The sequence below is a fragment of the Triturus cristatus genome, chromosome 1_2 (genome assembly GCF_964204655.1).
Source record: "Triturus cristatus chromosome 1_2, aTriCri1.1, whole genome shotgun sequence".
Lineage (NCBI taxonomy): Eukaryota > Metazoa > Chordata > Amphibia > Caudata > Salamandridae > Triturus > Triturus cristatus.
Genome location: NC_140580.1, coordinates 135001611 through 135023328, shown reverse-complemented (window position 1 = coordinate 135023328; position 21718 = coordinate 135001611). Strand labels below are relative to the sequence as shown.

Genomic DNA, 21718 nt, shown 5'->3' with positions numbered 1-21718 from the left:
CTTTCCAAATATTTTTAATTGCTTGTTGTTGTATGGATTTAGGGAGCAGCCTAGTTCATGTGGGCATGTTATAACGGCTGGCCTATTGGATACAACAGTGGTGGGTAAGCAGCAGCGTAGGTGTTGGATCTTAAACACTCTTACGTGTGCCGTCAAAGGTCAGGTTGAGTAGGCGTGCATGGGTAATGGCTTGGATTTAATCACTGGCGTAGTCCTTGCATATTCTTCGATGCTATGGGCTGTCGTGCGGAAAAGCCTTGAAGTGTATGCGGTGAATGGCACTTCCACTGAACAGTGTTAACAGTCTAATTATTGCAAGTGGCAAGGCACCCTTAGCTAATGTCAGATAGTAATTCCAATTATGTAATCGCTTTAATGAGAATACCCACAAACCACTGTAGACAGTCTGTTTTTCACAGTTGTCAGCGCTGGCTGTGCTCCATGAAAAAGCATCTGTAAAGAAAACCAAGCGGCTGGTTAGACCCTTTCACAAGGAAGCCTGCTAAGACATTTATGTATGTACTTAGACACATTCCTATTTCGCATCCACCTGGAAGCGTTTTTGATATGTGCCCTCTCTGGGTCCTGGCAAAACTCTTTTTGATTTTGAGTTTCCGACAGCAGAATTCTGGATTATACATATGAAAAGGTAACCTAGCTCCGTGAGATAAGGCGCCTGTTGTTGAGATCGGTGTCTAACATGGATTGCTGACTCGGGGAAAGTCACCATTTCATCGTTCTGATGTCAATAAAATAATATTTAGTTGGATAACAAGTTGACTTTACATTAAGAGCCTCACATTGGGTTAATATATATAAGCTATTTAATTGCAGGCTAGCTGTGGTTGGGGAGTGATGTACCATCCAGTGGCGGCTCCTCCGCCTTGCCCCACTGCTTTTTGCAGTATAAAAAAAGGAAAAATAAAATGATAATAACTTGATGCTATCATCATTTCCTTTGTTCCTGCTGCAGTGTCTTGTAGGGGTGGTGTGGATCTGGTGGGCACTCTGTAAGTGCGCAGTGACTGATTGGCCGGTCAGCCCTTTTGGGCAGGCCAAACAGTCATGCGTACTTAGCATGTTCTCCACTTACGGTGCATTACAGCCTGGGTGGAGAACAGGGCCAGGCTCCCATTCCCTGGCTTAGCGTCGAACAACGGCGCTCAGACCAATCAGGCTGCTGCGTTGCAGCGCTGTGATTGGCTATAGGGAGCCCGGGTGCTTTCCGCTTCCTGTTTACACAGAAGAAGCCAAAAAGAGGATGGAGGAGAGGCGGCGGATGGCCAGACGGCCAGCATTTAGGGGAATTTTTTTTTTTAACTCTCCTCCCGACCCCACTGCTGTTTCCCCAGAGTAGCCGCCACTGGCTGCTGCATATTTCTAGTGGCCCTGATTATCTGTTACGAGTGCATGGTACAAAGAAACAGAAAGTCAAGATTTAAAACGTAACGCAGTGGTTGGGGGTGCGCTACTATTAAGACTTCATTACTACCCAAAGGAACTATTTTTAGCCACCTTAGATTCGCAACAAATTGAGAAAATAACACAAGGTTCTAAATCCATGCCTTGCAGGTTGCATGAAACTTCTTGATGCCAGATCATTGCTTTCTGCACTATATTGAAGGATTGCAACTTCTGAACTACAAGTTACAAAAGGATCTCTGTGTCAAAAGTTGTGAGCCACATTTCTATCTACTTAAAATATAAATCTGCGATCTGCATGCTACACAGTGTGTTCTGCAGCAGGCACATTAACCCTCTATACTACTTTGAGTAAAAATTGTGACTATATAAAACACAGCTCTCTCCAGCAAATGCATTAACCACTAGAGTTATTTATTTTTTCCTGAAAAAGTTCTGCAGCTGGTGTCTTTCCCCGACACATCTTGACCCCCCCCATGTAGATGTTCCCGAAGTACATTTCTTCCATTTCCAGCACTAGTTGGGAAGCCCAACTAGTTTTTAGAATCTAAGATACTTATGAAAAAATGCTCATTCGCGCTACTGGAGCCGATAAGAAAATTAGCATTCGGACACAAGCAGAAATGGTCTTGGTTCTCATGTGGGTGTTCTGTACATAACCCCGATGCGCTAACCTGGTATAGAGTAGCATTGGGACGGTCACCTCTGTCAGGCCTAGGTCCTCTCCGCGTCAAGCGTACTGTACTTATCATCCTAAAATGAAGGTTTAGAATATATTTGTTCCTGGATATTTCCTTGGCAGCTGCCCAAATGCTGTGAGGATGAAAGACTGAAGTCTTGTAGTTCCAAGAAGGAGTTTGCAATTAAACGGACTGAGAGGAGTCGTAGAGTAGGCGGTCGCGTTCACTCTTTTACTCGATCACGAATCGTCCTCAGTCGCAGACCAGGGGAGTAGGAATTCATTTTGAGGTCATTTCAAAATACATAACAGTATCTAATGTCAGGGACACTGGGAATTTTCTGTAATTCTACTCAGATGCCAATGGGCCCTGTCCAAGTGCATGCCACTTTCCCTAATAGAGCAGGTAATCTGTTTGAGTGACTTGCCGCGTAGGTCCTAGAGGTAGTCAGGTCATGGACTATATTCTGAACAAAAGAGGTGCAGGTGCAGTGCCACTGGGGCGAAGGGGTGCTAGGGCCCCAATACATCCACATCCTGCCTGCGTTTTACTGTCCAGCCACTTGAGCGCTGAGTGGGCGGAGTCCGGTGTATCCGGGTCCACGGCACCATTGCTATGCCACTGCTGAGCAATCACCTTACAGTCTGTCTAGAGCGCTCTGTTCCAGTGGAAAGTGCACAACACATTCAAGGCTCTTACAGCCTATGTTAGTGCAAAGGACACCCCCGCCCCTATTCCAACATTAGTCACACTATTCCCAATAGTAGCACATCAGTCGAATGATCACCTGAGACGTTTCTTGAACTGTAGTGTTTTTTGCTTCTGGTCTCAGTAAGCGTACCAATATTACAATCCCTCTGTTCAGTCCTAGATTCTCCTTTTTCAGAGGACTGTTTTAAGGTGTGTTATTACAATTAGAGTTGTTGATGTGAACGAACAATACATCTTTCAGGCTGCAGCGAGCTGTTAAAGAAAAGCCCTTTACTGGCAAAGTATATCCCTTGTGACATTGAGGTATTCGGTGACCAGTGGCGGCTGGCACAGCTTGCGGGTGGTGAGGTGGTTGGGGGTGGGTGTAGGCGCATGGAAGGGGTAAGGGAATGCGCTGGTCACAACAATAAAAATAACTTTTTTAAAACTTGCCATCGGCTTCGCGCGCCTCTGCTGCTGCTCTCGTCTTCCAGGAACAGGAGGCAGGCAGTCAGGCTCCCTCCCCTGACCAATCACAACTCTGCAATGCAGTGTTGTGATTGCACGGCGCTCAGTCAGGGGCTGTAGGGGTGAGCATGTTCTCCATGCAGGCTGTAATGGAGCCTGCATGGAGAACAGGGAAAGTGAGCATGACTGTTTTGGGTGGCTCGAGAGGGCCGACCAAACAGCCGTTGCGCTATTAGGAGGGTTGTACCCTCCTCCGCTGCTCTTCAGCCCCGCCTTGCCCCCTAACCCAAGCTGCAGCAGCAGGAGGAAAAAATAAAATGACAACGTTATGTTATCATTTTATTTTTATTCTTTCTTTTCCTGCTTGAAGGCAGTGGGGACGACACTCCTCCGCCTTAGCGGAGGAGCCGCCACTGCCGGTGACTCTAAAATGAGGCCTGAGTCCTGTGTGTTGCAGAGTTCTGGGCCCTGTTTTGTTATTGATCAGCCACCCTGCTTTGGGCAATTGAGAGCATCCTGCTGGATTAAATGTTTCTCATTGGAAATTCTGGCTAATCTGCAGTGGTGTACCACCTTTTGTAAGAGCCCAATAGGCTTTTTTTCTCAATGCTTAGCATTTTAAATAAAATCCTTGATTGCACTGGGAGTCACAGAATAACTTTCAAAGTTTAATGTGATTTCATTTTCACCAGTGGCGGCCAGCATGGCTCGTGGGTGGGGGGGCAGACACGGGGGGTTGCAAGAAAATGTTTTTAAAAATCTTACCTTTCCGCTGGGTCCCGGGTTCTGTGTCTCTGGTCTGTCTCCTGCTTTCATGCTTCCTACTTCAGGAACAGGAAGCAGGCTGCCTCCCCTAAGCCAATCACAACACTGCAATGCAGCGTTGTGATTGGTCTGAGCATCGTGACGTGGCGCTCAGCCAGGGGCTGTAGGGGTAGGCATGTTCTCCATACAGGCTGTAATGCAACCTGCATTGAGAAGGCAAAGGGCGCATTACTGGTTTGGGCAGCCCGAGAGGGCCGACCAAACAGTCATTGCGCACTTAGGAGTGGGCAAACCACTTCTCCCCTGCTCTGTGAGCACAGCAGCCACGCCCACCTGCCCCCGCAAAGGAAACATAAAATGATAATAACTTAAATTTATCATAATTTTATACTTCCTTTGCACTGCTCGAAAGCAGAGGAGCGACGCTTCCCTGCCATAGCGGAGGAGCTGCCACTGATTTTCACAAGGTCAGGCAGATCCTGACATCTTACTTTTGAGCCCTTTGCAATCTATTTTTGCAATCTCTCGACAGAACTATAAATAATTTTCTACATTAATCCATGGGGCCTGTGGACAAAGCTCTGATCAACTCTCTTTCTGTCTGCAGGAGTGGGGGAAGTCTCTGAAGTTGCAAGAGCTGCCTGTTGGCACCTGAGATAATGACAGTAAATTCATATGCACATGAGAGGTCTACATTCAAAGAAGGTTCCCTTTTGCAAGTATTATGGGAGGGACCGTGAGAGTTGCCACATCCGCTGCTATCTGAGAACGGTGCAGGTTGACCCCAGGTCATTGATTTTGGCTTTGGTTATGTCAAAGTAAACTTCATCTCATCCAGTGATGGAAGTGATCAAGACATATAATGATTCTACCCATTCATCCGCGATCAGTCTCCTGTTGGGTATGCTTTGAAGTGCACCTGTTATTGCTCCAGAACACTCACTGATAGGCTTGTCAATCGAAAAGTAGCGCGGAAGACTAATGACCCGGTGGTACTCCGCAAGACACGATCTGAGTAGATGATTCCATTGTTACACTGTGAACTTGCACGATGCACCCAGAAAGGAAAGATCAGATCTGCACAATAAGATTTGTGATTCACTGTGTCATAATCTCCAGAAAGGTGTCAGAGAACCAAGGCATCTTGCCGGCCTTCATCAAGGGTCTCTGAGGTTGGCCAGGGAAGATTCTCCTCCTACTGAATGTTCTGTGAGGTGGAGATGATTGCTTCCAAATGACTCAAGGACATTGCCACACAGTTTCCTTGGAAATCCTGATGCTGGCTATTTTCAAAGCAATGTTTCTGCTTTATGGACTGTTTCCCAGTAATCGTTCGGCGTTTTTGTAATCTGAATAGGTAGCACTGGCACCCTTCACAGTGAGCTTTACCCTACATTAAACATGGAAAAAATAAGACTGACGCAGAGAATTTTGGAAATTTATAAAGCATGCAATCTGTATAGTGAAGGGCTGCAGATTATTAGCTGAAAGACAGAAATAATGTAGAATCCCACAAAGTCTAACTTCTTTGATCCTTACGCATGTCCCTTTGGTTTTATTTATAACATCCGTAGAGGCCTAAAAACCTGGCTCTACCAATTATAGGCCGTGTCTCCATGTTTGACTCCCGCATGGAACTGCTTCTTTAGCGCGGGGACACACCAGTCGGTGTAGCCAGGCACTTTACAAATGACTTTATTATTATTATTTATTCTCTATGTGAAATGTTTTTTAAGAAACAATAAATTAAACAGTCAATATTACCAAACAATTTAAACATTTGTTACAATTATCATCACATCATGGGTCTCTTCCTGGGCACCTGCAGATCACAAAGTAAGCTATCACATGTGGAGTCCCCCAGGGTTCCATACTGTGTCCTGTCATCTACCTTTACATGGACCCACTTGGTGCTCTGCTCACAGCGTCCAGATTTACCAACTCGAAAGTCTCCTTTGTTTCTGACATCCAATGCCTCAAACACTGCTTACACATAATCCAGGCCTGGATGCCCTGCTCCTACCTGTTGCTCAGTCCAACCAAGGCAGAATTTCTGGTATTTGCTAAGAACAGCAAAGAAGATACAGTACAAACCTAGCTAAATGGCATGAACATTGACAGCTTCAAACCCCAACTTTCACCAAACTACAAATCTCTTAGATTCACCATGGACACCAACCTCACCCTCGAGGAACACAGTGCTAAAAATAAAACTGCCTCACTTCCAGAAAGTGACTTTAGAACTGATGTGCAAGCCCTCATACTCTTCTATTCCTTATAGGGTGCAAATGCCCTACTTGTTGAGCTCCCAGACCCTACAGTGGCATTCTTAAGGGGCATCCTGCATGCTGCAGCATGTCTCATACATGGCCTAAAGAAATATGATCACATCAGTCTCAACCTGATGAAACTCCATTGGCTCCACTTGTAGGTTCACAACATCTTCAACAAGCATTTGCAATGCAATAGGTCTTGCATTTATGCCAGTTTAAGTTATTGGCATTGTAAATGACAATGTCTTTTATTTATGTTTTAAAAATGAAAACAAAAATAAAAGGCATTGTTATTTGCAATACGTCAACTCGCGTAAATGCGAGACCTATTGCATTGCAAATGCTTGTTGGATTAGTGAGTAGAAATGCTCCCTTTCGGCCCGTGTGGCAAATTGATTAAATAAACGAGCGCGGCCGCTAAAGTGAAAGCGGACTGCGCTGCAAATGTGAAACAAGCATTTACAATGCAATAGGTCTTGCATTTATAAGAGTTTGAGCTATTGGCATTGTAAAATTACAATGCCTTTTATTTATGTTTTGGTTTTAAAACAAATAAAAGGCATTGTCATTTACAATGTCAGTAGCATAAACTCGCATAAAAGCAGTGTGTGGAGTGCAGCAGTGTGCGGCGTGCAGCAGTGTGCGGCGTGCAGCAGTGTGCGGCGTGCAGCAGTGTGCGGCGTGCAGTAGTGTGTGGCGTGCAGCAGTGTGTGGCGTGCAGCAGTGTGTGGCGTGCAGCAGTGTGCGGCGTGCAGCAGTGTGGCGTGCAGCAGTGTTTCGTGCAGCAGTGTGAGGCATGCAGCAGTGTGTGGCGTGCAGCGGCGTGCAGCGGCGTGCAGCAGTGTGCGGCGTGCAGCAGTGGCGTGCAGCATGCAGCAGTGAGTAATGCAGCAGTGTGCAGCAGTGTGTGGCGTGCAGCAGTGTGTGGCGTGCAGCAGTGAGTAATGCAGCAGTGTGCAGCAGTGTGTGGCGTGCAGCAGTGTGTGGCGTGCAGCAGTGTGTGGTGTGCAGCAGTGTGTGGCGTGCAGTAATGTGTGGCGTGCAGCAGTGTGTGGCGTGCAGCAGTGTTTCGTGTAGCAGTGTGAGGCATGCAGCAGTGTGTGGCGTGCAGCGGAGTGCAGCAGTGTGCGGCGTGCAGCAGTGTCGTGCAGCATGCAGCAGTGAGTAATGTAGCAGTGTGCAGCAGTGTGTGGCGTGCAGCAGTGTGCGGCATGCAGCAGTGTGTGGCGTGCAGCAGTGTTTCGTGTAGCATTGTGCGGCGTGCAGCAGTGTGTGGTGTGCAGCAGTGTGTGGTGTGCAGCAGTGTGTGGCGTGCAGCAGTGTTTCGTGCAGCAGTGTGTGGCGTGCAGCAGTGTGTGGCGTGCAGCAGTGTGTGGCGTGCAGTGGCATGCAGCAGTGTGTGGCGTGCAGCAGTGTGTGGTGTGCAGCGGCATGCAGCAGTGTGTGGCGTGCAGCAGTGTGTGGCATGCAGCAGTGTGTGGCATGCAGCAGTGTGTGGCGTGCATCAGGGTGTGGCATGCAGCATGCAGCAGTGAGTAATGCAGCAGTGTGCAGCAGTGTGTGGCGTGCAGCAGTGTGTGGCGTGCAGCAGTGTGTGGATTGCAGCAGTGTGTGGCATGCAGCAGTGTTTCGTTTAGCAGTGTGAGGCATGCAGCAGTGTGCGGCGTGCAGCAGTGTGTGGTGTGCAGCAGTGTTTCGTGTAGCAGTGTGCGGCGTGCAGCAGTGGGCTGCGTTCAGCAGTGTCGTGCAGCATGCAGCAGTGAGTAATGCAGCAGTGTGTGGCGTGCAGCAGTGTGCGGCGTGCAGCAGTGTGCGGCGTGCAGCAGTGTGCGGCGTGCAGAAGTGTGTAATGCAGCAATGTGCGCAGCAGTGTGTGGCGTGCGGTAGTGTGTGGCGTGCGGTAGTGTGCGGCGTGCAGCAGTGTGCGGCATGCAGCATTGTGCGGCGTGCAGCAGTGTGTGGCTTGCAGTGGCGTGCAGCAGTGCATGGCTCTTTCTTCCCCCACATCACACTCTCTGCCCCTTTCAATTGCTTTTCAAGCCCTATTGTTGTTTCTTCTCGTGTTTTTTCTCTCGTTTTTTTGTGTGCAGTTTTATATAGCTTGAACTTTCCAATTAGAGCGCTTAACATGAGCACTACATTACATTATTTCTTAAACATGTGGAGATTAAGGGATTTGCCCAAGATCAAATTATTTTGAGCGAGGCCGGGATTTGAGCCAGATTCCTCAACTGCGAAATCGTCAGCTCTAGCCTTTATGCATCACCTCTTCCCCGGGATCAATGTCTGATGGGTAAAAGTACATGTTGATTCCCAAAAAATGAGTGCTGGTAGGCTACACCTGCAGTCACCGCCTCAAATTAAGCACTGCCCAGAGTGTCTGCTTCAAGCCGGAAATGATGCAGCGCAGTGACAGTGGTGCAGCCACAGATGGCGCTACCACTTGCAGCTACGCTGGGCTACTCTACCGCAATTACTGCGTTCCTAGTCACGGTGAATTTAGTAAGACAATTATGCATTAGTCGTGGTAAGGCCAGCTGGTCACTGCTGTCTGGGATTCCTCCTCAGATGAGGTGAGTGGTGACAAATAGCTTCCTTCACTGCAGACCCCCGCCCCTCAGGCACCACAGGCAGCAGCACCGAGGGAGGCAAGTTCTGAAGCCCCTAGAGAGTTGAAATTCTACTCAAATCAAAATATGCACATGCACTGCGCGCGCCGTATGAATGATCGGGTTATCAGTCATAAACGGACGTATCTTTTGGTCCTATTCACATTAAGGTATTTAGCTGAGTAAAGATGCGCCATATTGAATCACACACATGAGTTGAGCAGGGTACAGGTCTGTAAGAAATCCGGCTTTGTCAATGTAACCCATAAAATAGGAAAGGCAACTCCCTAATGCTCTGTTTACCAACAATGTATGAGAGACACTCAAAATCTTTTGCAAAATACATCAAAGTTTACGGAAATATTTTCATTTTTTTTTGTGGAAACGAAAGTTAAAATCTGGGGGTTATATGCTGGTTATTCGCCATGCTCTCGAGCCATGTAAGGAGAGCCTAAACCCCATTACAAAGTTCAACTCAACTTGAATGTCTGCGGGTTTTTTATGTGACAGAGAATAAGTGTGCGTTGATACCCATTTAAGATGCAGAGAAAAGAAAAAGACACTCGGTGGAAACGGCAGGAGTGAATGGTGATTGGTTGAGACCATGATGGTTGCCAGGACACTAGAAATCTGTCAGGCTGTAACCGCTCTAATTTAAATATTTTCAGCGGATTTAATATACCCCAGAAATAATGTTTAAAATGAAGAGGTCCCCTCTGAAGCCTGTACAGGATGCTGCTTGCAGACTGGAACGTTTCCCACTTATTCTGATGTATTGGTTTAGACAGAGACCATGCAACACAAGCGTACTTATTTGTCTAAAATCTCGGCTTGGATTATTCGAACGGAGACAAATTACAGCTGCATGTTGGACGTTTGGTGTGGTTAAAGGAGGCACAGGAGCGCACCAGCTGCACCAATGAGATTGAGTGGCTCCCATGCAACGACCGCTATGTCTTAACTAAGGAATCTATTTAAGGAACCCATGGAGGCCATGTAAAGTACATGATAATTTGGGGTATAGGGGTTAGAATATTTTCAAGACTATCACTCACTATGTGATTAATGTTCGCAGAGATATGGACAGCATATATATGTTGTTGACGCTTTTATTCAAGCTGTATAGTGGAGTCGTTAATATGGATGCAAGGCTATTTCTGTACTACTGTTGTTGTGCGCTGCCTATTGCTCTTTCAAAACAACAAGCCCAGCGGAGCGTGGCGCGCGTGCTTGGCGGGGGCGGGGGAGCGCATTCCAGGCAGGTGAGCGGACCCTTTGAAGTACGACGCCAAACGGATTGCATGGCGACACGATGCGCGTGATTGTGCGCGTGCTCGCCATGCAATCCGCTTTTGGGAGCACTTTTGGGAGCCCCTTACTATAGTCTTGCATAGCCATCGCTTACGCAATAGCTAGGCGAGACCTAAAAATAGCTGCATCAGTTATAAAGCTATCAGGACCAGCAAATTGTTTTTTCTTCTCAATTAATTATTTGGGTATTACATTTAACTTATTTATTACATGAAATATACTTCTATTTATGAATCGCTCATATTGGTATGATTTATAAGACTTGTTGTATTGTTTTCTATATAATCTTAATTATCTGTATTCCTTTATTAAAACAATAAAGAATATCGGAACAAAGCTATCAGGACCAGCACCCCGCCTTTCTTGCAGACAGTGTTGCAATCTCTGGTGGTTTTCAGCAAACCCGCTGCCAGGACATCATCAGACCACAGACTAAGAAGTGTAAACATGAAAAAACAAAACAAGCCTTTTCCATCTATTTGTGTTTGAATTTACTCCTATAAAGTGCGCCGCTACCCTAAGGCGTCTTGACGCTGTGTACCATGAGGGGCCCGAGCAGAGGATCGGAGGGGAAAACATGTAAAGTTATAGTTTGAAGAGAAGGGTCTTTAAAAGTTTGTGAAATTTCAAGAGATTAGATTCTGTGCAGATGGCTATAGGCTAAGCATGCAAAGCCTCAGCTATGCAGACAGGAAAGGAGGGGCCTCCCAGACGTGCTCTGCACATCTTATGAACAATGACCAGGCTGGCTATGGAAGCTAGAAGCCTTCTTGCGTGGTTGTAACTCATTAATCTCACAGTGATATAGTTAGACAGCAGAAGAGATTTAAAAATTACCTTGTGGCAGACAGGGCCGGACTGGGAACCAAAACCGGCCCTGGCAAAGTGTTCGGCCGCGGTGCCCCCACCCCTCCCCCCTTGGGGGTGCCGCCGAGCTCTTTGCCGGGGCCGGTTTTCGGCCGATTTTGTTACAGGGCCGATTTTGCAGCTATAAACGGCCCTGTAACAAAAACGGCCCGCAGGGGCCCAAAACCGGCCCTCACCCCTGCGGCGCTCCGGGGGATTGCCCGGTGCCCGCTACGGCCAGTCCGGCCCTGGTGGCAGAAGCACAAGGATTTGAATAGGCACAGTTTTTTAACCTAGACTCACAGTGGTGTAACAATAGCCCACCCAGCCCCCGTGCTGCGTGGGGGCCCGAGCTCCAGGGAGACCACTCTGGCACAGGTGGGCCTGAAAGCTCCATGCACTTTGCAGGGGGGAGGGGGGGCTGAAGTCTCGTTACGCCACTGGGGAGACAATGCAAGGGCATAAAATCTGGAGCAATGATGCCCCGTTTGGATAATCGCCCACCAGCATGGCAACGCTGTCAAACTGCTTCTTGCACCCAGGAGTTGGAACAACTTCCCTATATCCTTCGGGACCACTCCAGCGCTGTTAAACGTTAGTGAAGAGTTGACTGAAGACTCACCTCTTTAAAGAACATTAAATCACAATGCATTAGACGTCTCCTCATCTTCTTGTCTTTTTGTTCATTGACTTTGTGCTTGTCTTTGACCATTTACATTGCTCGGCTGCCTTTTGGTAAGGCTTGTGCTGTAGAAATCCCATATACATACATACATACATACATACATGCATGCATACGACTGACCACAGAGCATCTAAATTGCTCAGTGGGAACGAGTGAAAATAATTTTGTTACCTCGGTGAACTTGTATGTTGTGACTCTACTCCTCTAGAAGTAGAAATACATTTGGCACCTTCAGGTGCAAGATGCCTCCATTTGCAAGTGACTGTTTAGTAATTCTTTGCCAGAGCACAGATTCTCCTTGCAGCAATGAGACAGGGCTTACCGGCCCCCTTTTCTTGTGCTCCTCATCCAAATCAGAATTTACCACTAAGAATCCTAAATTACTGAACTCCACCAGGAAGAAAATCCTTTGCTTCCCTCCCTCAGCAGCTTACACCCTTCTCCCCTTTACTTCCCTGTAGGCCTGGCTTGGTTGGAAATGCTCAATATTAGGAAAATACACGAGTCTCTCCTTCCAAACATATTTGTCTATGACCAACATATTGGTAATGTGAAAGTTTGGTACAGCAGCAGCCTAGTTACAGGACTCTCCTCTTATATGTTCTCCCCATAGGGCCAGATCATCAGTTTCACCTCCTTGACACTGTGTAACCTAACCAGATTACTCAACCCCCTTCATTGCTAGTATGCTGTGCGGGTTATCTGCCATAATCTGTGCACATTCATGATGTGCACCTTTGTATTCAAACCACACATGATCTGGGTCTCCAACCGCACCCAACCTGTCACAAGTGGCAACCCACTACAATCTCTATGCTTTGCCGACATTCACCTCCTGACTGTACCAGACACCCTGATCCCTCTTCAGAATGCAGATTTGTTACATTTTTGGTTCCTTTACCACCTCAGAGCACCCATCCCTTAAATCTTGACCTCCGATCCCTCTTGCAGAACTTTGAAAGACCATGCTCATGCAATCCTGGTCCCACATCCCTCAGATTTCCAGAAAGTGCAAATATGTATGTACATATTTCTGTTTCTCTTTGAAGTGTCTGCTTAAGCTATACCTTTTTAGCTTATATGCCTTGAGAGCGTACATGAGGTTAATGTCAATGTGGTATAACTCGAACCATCCCACGTCACCAGTCAGCCTTGAAATAACCATCCCAGCTGTTAATGGTGTTAGTGTATTTACTGCTCAGTCTGTGTGCAGCCCTTGAATTAAGATGGCTGCCACGCTCCCAGGAAATACAAACACACAATACTAGGTTCCCAGAGAACATTGAATTGATTTTCAGATTTAAAAGAAGGGTTCACCGTCAACTGGATATAATAGAAAAGTTATGTTCTTCATGTGAATGTGTGTGTTCCGCAATTAATGTGTGCCACAGTGAAAGATGTTTAGAGTGCTGGAATGGGGGTACATTTGCTGTTCCATAAATTGGAGGTCAAGAGATGGCCACAGAAAGAGAGTGGAGTCACGAGGAGCAACATCTAACGTTCAACTTGGACACTTATTTCTAAAATCTCTGCCCCATAAAAAAATTGGCAACAAGGAGAAATGTAATTGTGCATCTGTTATGGTTCACTTAGTCACAAACCGTTTTTAAACTATCTTACAAGGATGTGACACCTGATGCAGAGATCATTGTGTACTCAGCGATTTCCAGGGTATAAAAACAATACTATAACTCTGGTGGTTAATGCACTTGCTGAATAAATCTGCAGTCTAGTCACAGGTCTGACTCATAACATAGCAGAGTGTTAATGTGCCTGCTGCAAAGCAGACCATGTATTCTGCAAGTCACAGATTTGTGTTTTTTGTAGAAAACTCAGTGGGTTGCTTCTTTTACTGCAGGGATCCTTTTATTAGCTGTAGGCCACATGGTATAATTCTTGTAATAAGGCTCAGTGGATTATGAACCACCATCAAGGAACTGCATGCAAACTGCAAGACGTAGGTTTACAACCTTACTGTATTTTTCAATCTTTTGTAATTCTAAGATTGCTAGAAAATGGTTCCATTCTTATAAAGATTTTTTAGTAACTAGTGTATAAATATTTATTTGCATGACTGCTCATGTGTACAGATATATCTGCCCTTCTACCAGTGCATGCATATCACTTAAATGCAGTGCTTGAAAAAAAATCAAAAACCTGCCTCTCAATCCTAGCTTAGCTCAAGCACTTGTCAAGTGACAAATTGAATGACTTTGTTTCTCGAATGCATTAGCTTCGAGCAGTTAAAGCTCCAGCTAGCCCTCAACTGTGACAAGGCTCGAACAAAAGGGTTGCTGAAGGCCCATTAAGTGAGGCATTTGTGATGGCGGAACTGAAAGTAAGGGACCTCCTTCACCCGCTGCAGGTTGCTGCTCTGTACACAAAGCAGGTAAAGCGTTGGCACCACAGACTTTGTCCTATGTTGGCAAATTGTCCGGCACTAAGTGTGTATATTTCAGTGAAGGCAGTAAGAATACAGCTTATAAATAACTACCAGATCCAGAATCCAGATGGAGCCCCCTCACTTCCGGCACTGGATATGTTGGTGTTCTAAATATTTCAGCTTCCCCATATTTCTGTGTTCCCGGAAGTGGTTGTATTCTGTTACTTCCTCTCAACATGTGGAATAGAAATACACCTAACTATGCAAAGACACTGACTTAGTCTAACTCCAGTCATGAAATATGTGATGGGAAAGTGTGTTTTTGGGTACCCTAGCTGAAGTAAAAGCATGGACCTGCTCAGGCACAGGTAGGCAACTCATCCACCAGCGTTCCATCATTCTTACCATTGGCACGAGCTGGCTGCAGATGGTTGTTCCCGGAAACAGTGTGGTAAGGGTATTAGAAACATACTGTGCTTCTGCCTGCACTATGGGATAAAAGCTAAGCCTGGGTGGAGTTCACAGAGTTTAGCTAGGTGGAACTCCACGAAGTGCAAAGAAAACTCCACCACGCTACACTGAGATCCGCAAGTGGCGAAGTGAGTTACAAAAATGCCATTTGTGGTCATTTTCAGTGCCGTGTGTTAATCCGCGCTGTGAAGTTATCGCAAACGGTACCATGCACAGCGCAAGTGGGCGCTGGTTCCTTTCTGCCGCTCGAGTAGATTTTCTACTCGAGCAGCAGCTTTCTCAAAGCAAACGGCCAATTTCTCAACACGAGTGGTCGCAAGCATACGTGGCTACTCACATTGAGAAATCCGACCGCCCGCGTTGCGAAATTTTGCCAGGAGGCTGACTTGACATTGATGAGTGCGAATGAGGAAAAATCTCGTCTGGAGGTGGATTTTCCTCGCTTGCGCTCGGCAACTTGATGTTGAAGAGCGCTGAGACGAGCTACGCGGAGCGGAGTTTTTCGGAACTCCGCGAGCTCTGCGTAATGCGGAGTAAAGAAAAAAATTTAAACTCCGCGAGCGGAGTGGAGTTCACCGCCCAGGCTTAATAAAAGCCTTGATACTTGTCAGGCCCATGGAAAGTTTCATAGATTCTTTGGTGGGCTGTAGATTTTTATGCTGCTCACAGTGGATGTCTTATCATATTTTCTTGCCATAGTGTATCAATACCGCTGCATCAGCTGCATGACACGAGTCTCCTTTGAGCTCATTTTAACCCCCAAACAGGGCAAACCACGTCTGTTATTATTGAACATCGCTAAGAGTTCTGCAACCTTAAAATGTAACACGACTATCTTTACATTGCTCATAGCTTTTGATCTTTGCACCTGGGTTTCTCCCGTGCAATCAATGTCTAATGTCTGACTGCGCCTTGCTCAGAGGTGAGATGACTCTGTCAACAAGGGGCAACAGGAAGTTTAGATTTGATTAGCGAAACACAAGATCACAGTAGTAAATCATGAATAGGACCCTTTATCAAGCAGGGCTTAAGTCGAAGGTAAAGAATGAACGTTATTGGACCGACTACAGTGCGCTACAAAGGGATATCCAGCAACCCTTTTTTGCCCTTCTGCAGAGTATGTGGCGAGGGCGTAGGACAAGCATTGTGCACATCTCAAGAGCACCAGAAAAGAGATATGCAGCGCCATTTTAGAATTTCTGTGGGGCATGGCAAACGCAGAGATTGCAAACTGCATTGGCCAGCAGAGTGAGTGAATAAAAGGGAGGTTTGAGTGAATGTATAGACAATCATTGAGGATGTCTTCATACCCATTATAAAAATAAGAACCTTGAGATTATGCTCGATTAATGAACTCCTCGTTCGAGGAGTGAGACTGGGTGGATTTAAGGACATGGGAAATAAAGTCTGGGTTTAAAGGGCCTGCAAGAGTTGGAAATGTGCATGCACAGACTCAGTCTCTTCTTTTCTCCTCCACAGCTTGCATCTGTAATGGACACGCCAGCAGCTGTGAAATGCAGACCGGGAAATGCCACTGCACCACCAAAGGGATCAAGGGAGACCAGTGCCAGCTGTAAGTAGCCACCTGCATTATTTGAAACAATTTCCACTGCAGTTTGTGCTACCACAACAGTAACAACCTCATTTGCATGCACCAAGGTGACCCTCTCAATTTCAGTCTTACTTAACTGAAGAAAGACGCGTCATTCTTACACCGAGTGCCAAAATACACCTTACAATACCCCATTACATGACCAACAATGGCAAAGTCTTCCTTAACTCACTGAGCAAAGGGCTATGACCACCATAAGTGAACAAGGCATTTTGAGCCTCTCCCCCCTTCTTCATGGAGAAACACACACTTCAATACACTGCATTGCTGGCCAAGACCGAACACCGTGGATCTCCAGTAAACGGAGAGTGCCCTACAACCCACGAAGCACCGCACACAGTGGGCACATTATAAATCCTTTTACTTTGCCAGCCAGCACACCAAACAGCACTCCACACACTCACAGAACACCAGACAAACCAATCTACGAGGATTGTGACTCTGGCCTACAAGGAGCCACAACCGTGCTGAAACACACACACCGCTAAGCCAGCAGTGCTCTGAGATTATTCCAATGGTATGGTTGTCTAATCTACATGCTGAATAGCATAGGAGAACATAACACAGTGGAAAACCTCACCAGAACTGGCCTTGACCAACGTTGAGTATTGGAATTTGCACATATCTGAAAGAAACATGTTAGTTATAGATTCCTTACCTTAGAATTACCCCTAGGCGTCAGACTGGATCTGGAAACTTTTTCATCAGCAGTACCTCTGCGCTTCGGAAGGTGGCTTGGGTCGGCTCCACGTCCGTCGTCGGCGTTGTGGTTGCCAGGATGACGCCACTGTAGCTACTTAGACGACACCCTCATGCGCTGACATCAGTTCTTTCTATTTCTGCGCCAGCCAGGGCATGTCCAGAATGAGCAGTACCTTTTTTGACTAATTTTTTCTCGACTTTTGTCGACTTCTTGTATCGGGTCTCTGACTCCGAACAGGTGCACGAGGGATGCCCGGTTCCAAGGCCTGCGGCTCCTGTCACCGACTAATGTCGGTGACGGATCCGCACTGCGTGTGCCTCTTATGCCTGGAGTGCGAGCATGACCCCAAGTCGTGCTCCGACTGTTGGTCGATGGCGCCGAAGGCTATGCGGGAGCGGTCCCGAAAGCTGCTTGAACGCCGATAGTTGGCTCCGGATCCACCACCAGTCCGGTTCGAAATCATCGAAGTCTTCGCACTCGGGGTCGGGTAAGTCGAAGCAGAAGAAGTTGAGGAAGCATCGTCGCTCTTCGACTTCTCCTCGTCGGTCGGCCGATCCGACGAGGCACGCGGGTGGCACCACTACCGCGAAGCCCGAAGGGTCGACACAGAGCTTCCCTACCTTTTCAGGACCCAGAGCTACCCCGCCCTGCTTCGTACGTTCTACCAGGCGATGCATGCCATCTTTGGTCGGACCAACCCCGCCGGCGCGCCTTCGGGCCCCAGGGACTCGGTTGGGGGCCTAAGTCTTTGCTGCCGGTGGCTCCGGCCCTGGCACTGCAGGCCCCCCTTGGATCTGTCGGGTACCCCACAAGACTTACTTTGCTTGCGAAGTGATTCCGCAGACACGACAGGAACACCCGTCCCTGCCCCCACCTGACCTCTCCCGGGATCAGGACCCAACAGGGATGAGATGGGCGCAAGGAAAGGAGCCAGAAAACGGGAATGAGGTGGGAATGCGTGGAAGGTGCTGCGCAGGATATCCCCGGGGCAACTGGAAAACAGAACAAGAAGGAAAATAAGTAAGATCCCCTGCTTCCGCCCCTTATCAAGCCTTCCCTAAAACACACACAAGCGTTATCCTGCCAGGACTCACCGGTGTGTCTGCTGCTCCAGGCCTCCAACTTGCTCAAGACGGATTGAATACTCCAGGGGCGTTCCCCAGCATGGACCCCCTTGTGAAGGTTCGAGGAACTGATGGATGACTCGCTCCTGCGCTAGTCACAATGGAAGAAGGATTGCGCAAGGCTCTGACTCCCTATAACGTAAGAGGTGGCGCTTCTGCGCTGTTGGGAAAAAGAAAACAAGCCTGTTGGTGTTTCCAGTGCGGAAACCAAAATACACAAGGTCAGCGCTCCAGCGCGGTGAGACGAAACAAAGTGATTGGCGCTCCAGCGCGGTAGCGAAGACGAAACCATATACGCTCTCCAGCGTGGTAGCGAAGACAAACAATATCCGCTTTTCAGCGCGGTGAACTAATACTCAAAAAGCTAAAACAAGATATGCGCTCCAGCGCGGTGTACAGGAAACCGCAGGTGTTACCGCTACAGCGCGATAACCCGGAACACAAGGTAACGCTCCAACGCGTTCAGCAACAGTAGACCGGTGCTCACAAAACGGTGGGTTACTGGATACTCCCACTCGACGTGAGCCTCTGGCGAAATCTGAAGCACAGAGCCGGCGGGAAGCGCGGGCTAAAAGCGTTTCCCCCGGAAGTGCTTCAGTGCTCTGCAGGAACTAGACCGGGGCTCATCTTCCAACCGGAAGTGAGTCTCCCGGCAGTGTTGTGTGTGTTTACAGGATGTCGGGGGAACGGCAACCGCTGTGACCCCGACAGGATCCAGGCCTGGATCCGGATCGGTGCCGGTTGACCGCGTTACACCTCCAACGGCGCTGCTTCCTATGGCACCACTACCGCGTTCGGCGCCGGTCGGCTCCCTGGCCAGCATCGACCCCGACCTCCATCCCGACGTGGACACGGAGCCGGACTGGACCCAGCGCCGGGTGGGCTTTTTATGCCCCTGTTCACTCCTGGGGTCCCTTTCCAACAACAGTGGCACCCAGAGGATGATGAGGAGGACTGGGAGGGGTCAGGTGACCCTTTAACTGACCAGCTAGATACTGAGCAGGACTGAAGAGAGGAACTGGGGGATGCCAGTGGTCTTGACACTTCACCTGACCGTGGCATGTTGTCACCTCCTACCGTGGCTACGGAGGAGGGAGCGTCATACGCTGTGATGTTGTGTACGGCGGCTGAGGCTCTCAACCTCCCTACGGTGGCAGTCAGGACCAGCCTCCTAACTGAGGTGCTTCAACCAGCAGCGAGCTCTTTGGAGCCCCTGCTGCCGTTTAATGAGGTCCTCACCGACGTCCTTTTGGGCACGTAGTCAGGGCCCAACATGGGGGCTCAAGTGGACAGGATGATCTCCCGATGCCACCGCCCAGCTCCGAGCGACCTCACTTTGCTCTCCCAACACCCCACCCCAGAGAGCTTGGTAGTCCAAGCCTCCACCTCCAAAGCGCCTTCCCTACCCCTCCACCAGAAAGGGAATCCAAGAAGCTGGACCATCTTGGCAAGAAAATGTTCTCTTCCGCCAGCTTAGGACTGTGGGCCATAAACACCGCATGTCACTTGGGCTGTTATTCGCACTCAGTGTGAGATACGGTGGCGCAAGTGCTGCCTCAGTGTCCGGAGGAGGCCCGGCCAGTGTTCTCCCAGGCTGTTGCCGCCGGGAGAGATGCAGCAAAGTTTACAATCCGTTGAAGGCTGGACACCGCCGACTCTCTGGGCAGGACCATTTCAACGTCGGTAGTGCTTCGCCGCTATGCCTGGATGAGGTCCACTGGCTTTTCAGGGGATGTCCAGAACAGCTTGATGGACATGCCCTTTGATGGCTGTCGTCTTTTTGGCGGCAAAGCAGACAACCCCCTAGAGCGCTTCAATGGCTCACGGGCTACGGCCAAGTCTTTGGGCCTCTCCTCCCATCCGGTGCAGTCTGCTTTTCGCCCCTTTCGTGGCTACGGAAGGGGTGCCCCGCTACGTCCCACCCAGGGCCACAGGCTGCAGCAAGTTACCCAACCTTCGCACGGTCGAGGACGTGGAAACAACCGGCGAGGTTCTGAGGGCCAGCGGGCGGGCCAGTCCACCAATCCCCCCACTGCAGCAGTCTCCAAACCCTCCTAGTCTGACATTTCAGGCCCATCAAACACCAGTGGGTGGTAGGATTCGCCATCACCTTCCCCACTGGCGCACCATCACTTCGGACAGGTGGGTTTTGCAAATAGTACAAAGGGGCTACTCCCTCCCCTTCGAGACTACCCTTCCAGCCATGCCACCGCGATACCACCACATGTCGGAGGATCATCTGGTCTCTCTCCAGCAGGAAGTTACGTCTCTCTTGGCCAAGGGAGCCATCGAGCGCGTTCCTGTCCCAGAAGTAGGTCGTGGTTGTTACTCCCACTACTTTCTGGTTCCCAAGAAGGACGAGGGCCTGCATTCTATCTTGGACCTCAGGGACGTCAATCGCTTCCTCCGGAAGGAGAAGTTCAAGATGTTGACGCTTGCTCAGGTCTTGTCTGCTCTCGACCCGCAAGACTGGATGGTAGCGCTGGACTTGCAGGACGCTTATTTTCACATCTCCGTCCTGACGGCCCACAGGTGTTACCTGCAGTTCATGGTAGGCCACGAGCACTTTCAGTTCACCGTGCTCCCCTTTGGCCTTACCAGCGCCCCTCAGGTGTAAACGAAAGTGATGGCAGTGGTCGCAGCTCATCTGCGCAGGTCAGGGGTTTCAGTCTTCCCCTATCTCGACAACTGGCTGTTGAAGGTGGGCTCGCCCCAGGCAGTCGTCTCCCACCTCCAGACTACGGCTGACCTCCTGCATTTGCTGGGGTTCTCCATCAATGTGCCGAAGTTGCACCTGATTCCCTCTCAGTAGCTCCTCTTCATCGGAGCTGTTCTGGACACGACGCGGTTTGGGTCTATCCTCCCGAACAGCAAGTCCGGGATGATTCCGATCTTTCAGCCTCGGTCACCGGTTTCGGTCAGAATTACCCTGAGGCTGCTGGGCCTCATGGCCTCCTGCATCCTGCTGATCGACCATGCCAGGTGGCATATGCGGGCTCTGCAGTGGGACCTGAAGTTCCAGTGGGCGCAGCATCAGGGGAATTTGTCAGATTGCGTCCAGATCTTGGAGGGCAATGCTCGACAACTGCAGTGGTGGCTTACGGACCAGGATTGGGTCAATGGCAGATCCCTCTCCGTCCCCAACTAGACCACTCTCTGGTGACGGATGCCTCCCTTTTGGGATGGGGCGGGAACATGGGAGAGGCGAAGATCAGAGGCCTCTGGTCTCTGGCGGAGTCCGGGCTTCACATCAACCTTCTGGAGCTCCGGGCGATTCGTCTTGCACTGAAGGCATTCCTTCCCTCTGTCCGGGGAAGAGTAGTGCAGGTGTTCATGGACAACACCTCCGCCATGTGGTATTACAACAAACAGGGCGGGTGGGGTCGTGGACCCTATGTCAGGAGGCCCTCCGCCTCTGGACATGGCTGGAACATCAAGGCATTTCCTTGGTGGTTCAACACCTGGCAGGTTCTCTGAATGCCAGGGTGGACAAACTCAGCTGCAGGTGCATGATGGATCACGAATCGCATATTCACTCGGAGGTGGTGCAAGGTCTCTTTCAGCAGTGGGGAGAGCCTTGGTTAGATCTATTCCCCACCGAAGAGAAGCACAATGTCAGCAATTCTGCACGTTGGAATTTCCAAGGCGGCACTCGCTCGGCGACACTTTTCGTCGC

At 49.0% G+C, this 21718-nt stretch overlaps 1 protein-coding gene across 2 annotated transcripts in view; it reads left to right on the top strand.

The window, feature by feature from the left end:
• Positions 1 to 21718, top strand: part of ATRNL1 (attractin like 1) — a 2333760-nt gene that overhangs the window by 1156045 nt on the left and 1155997 nt on the right. For both annotated transcript variants that reach the window (XM_085603276.1, XM_085603277.1), the window contains exon 20: positions 16083 to 16176. In XM_085603276.1, the coding sequence (XP_085459402.1) occupies positions 16083 to 16176 (94 nt within the window). The remainder of the gene's footprint in view (positions 1 to 16082; positions 16177 to 21718) is intronic.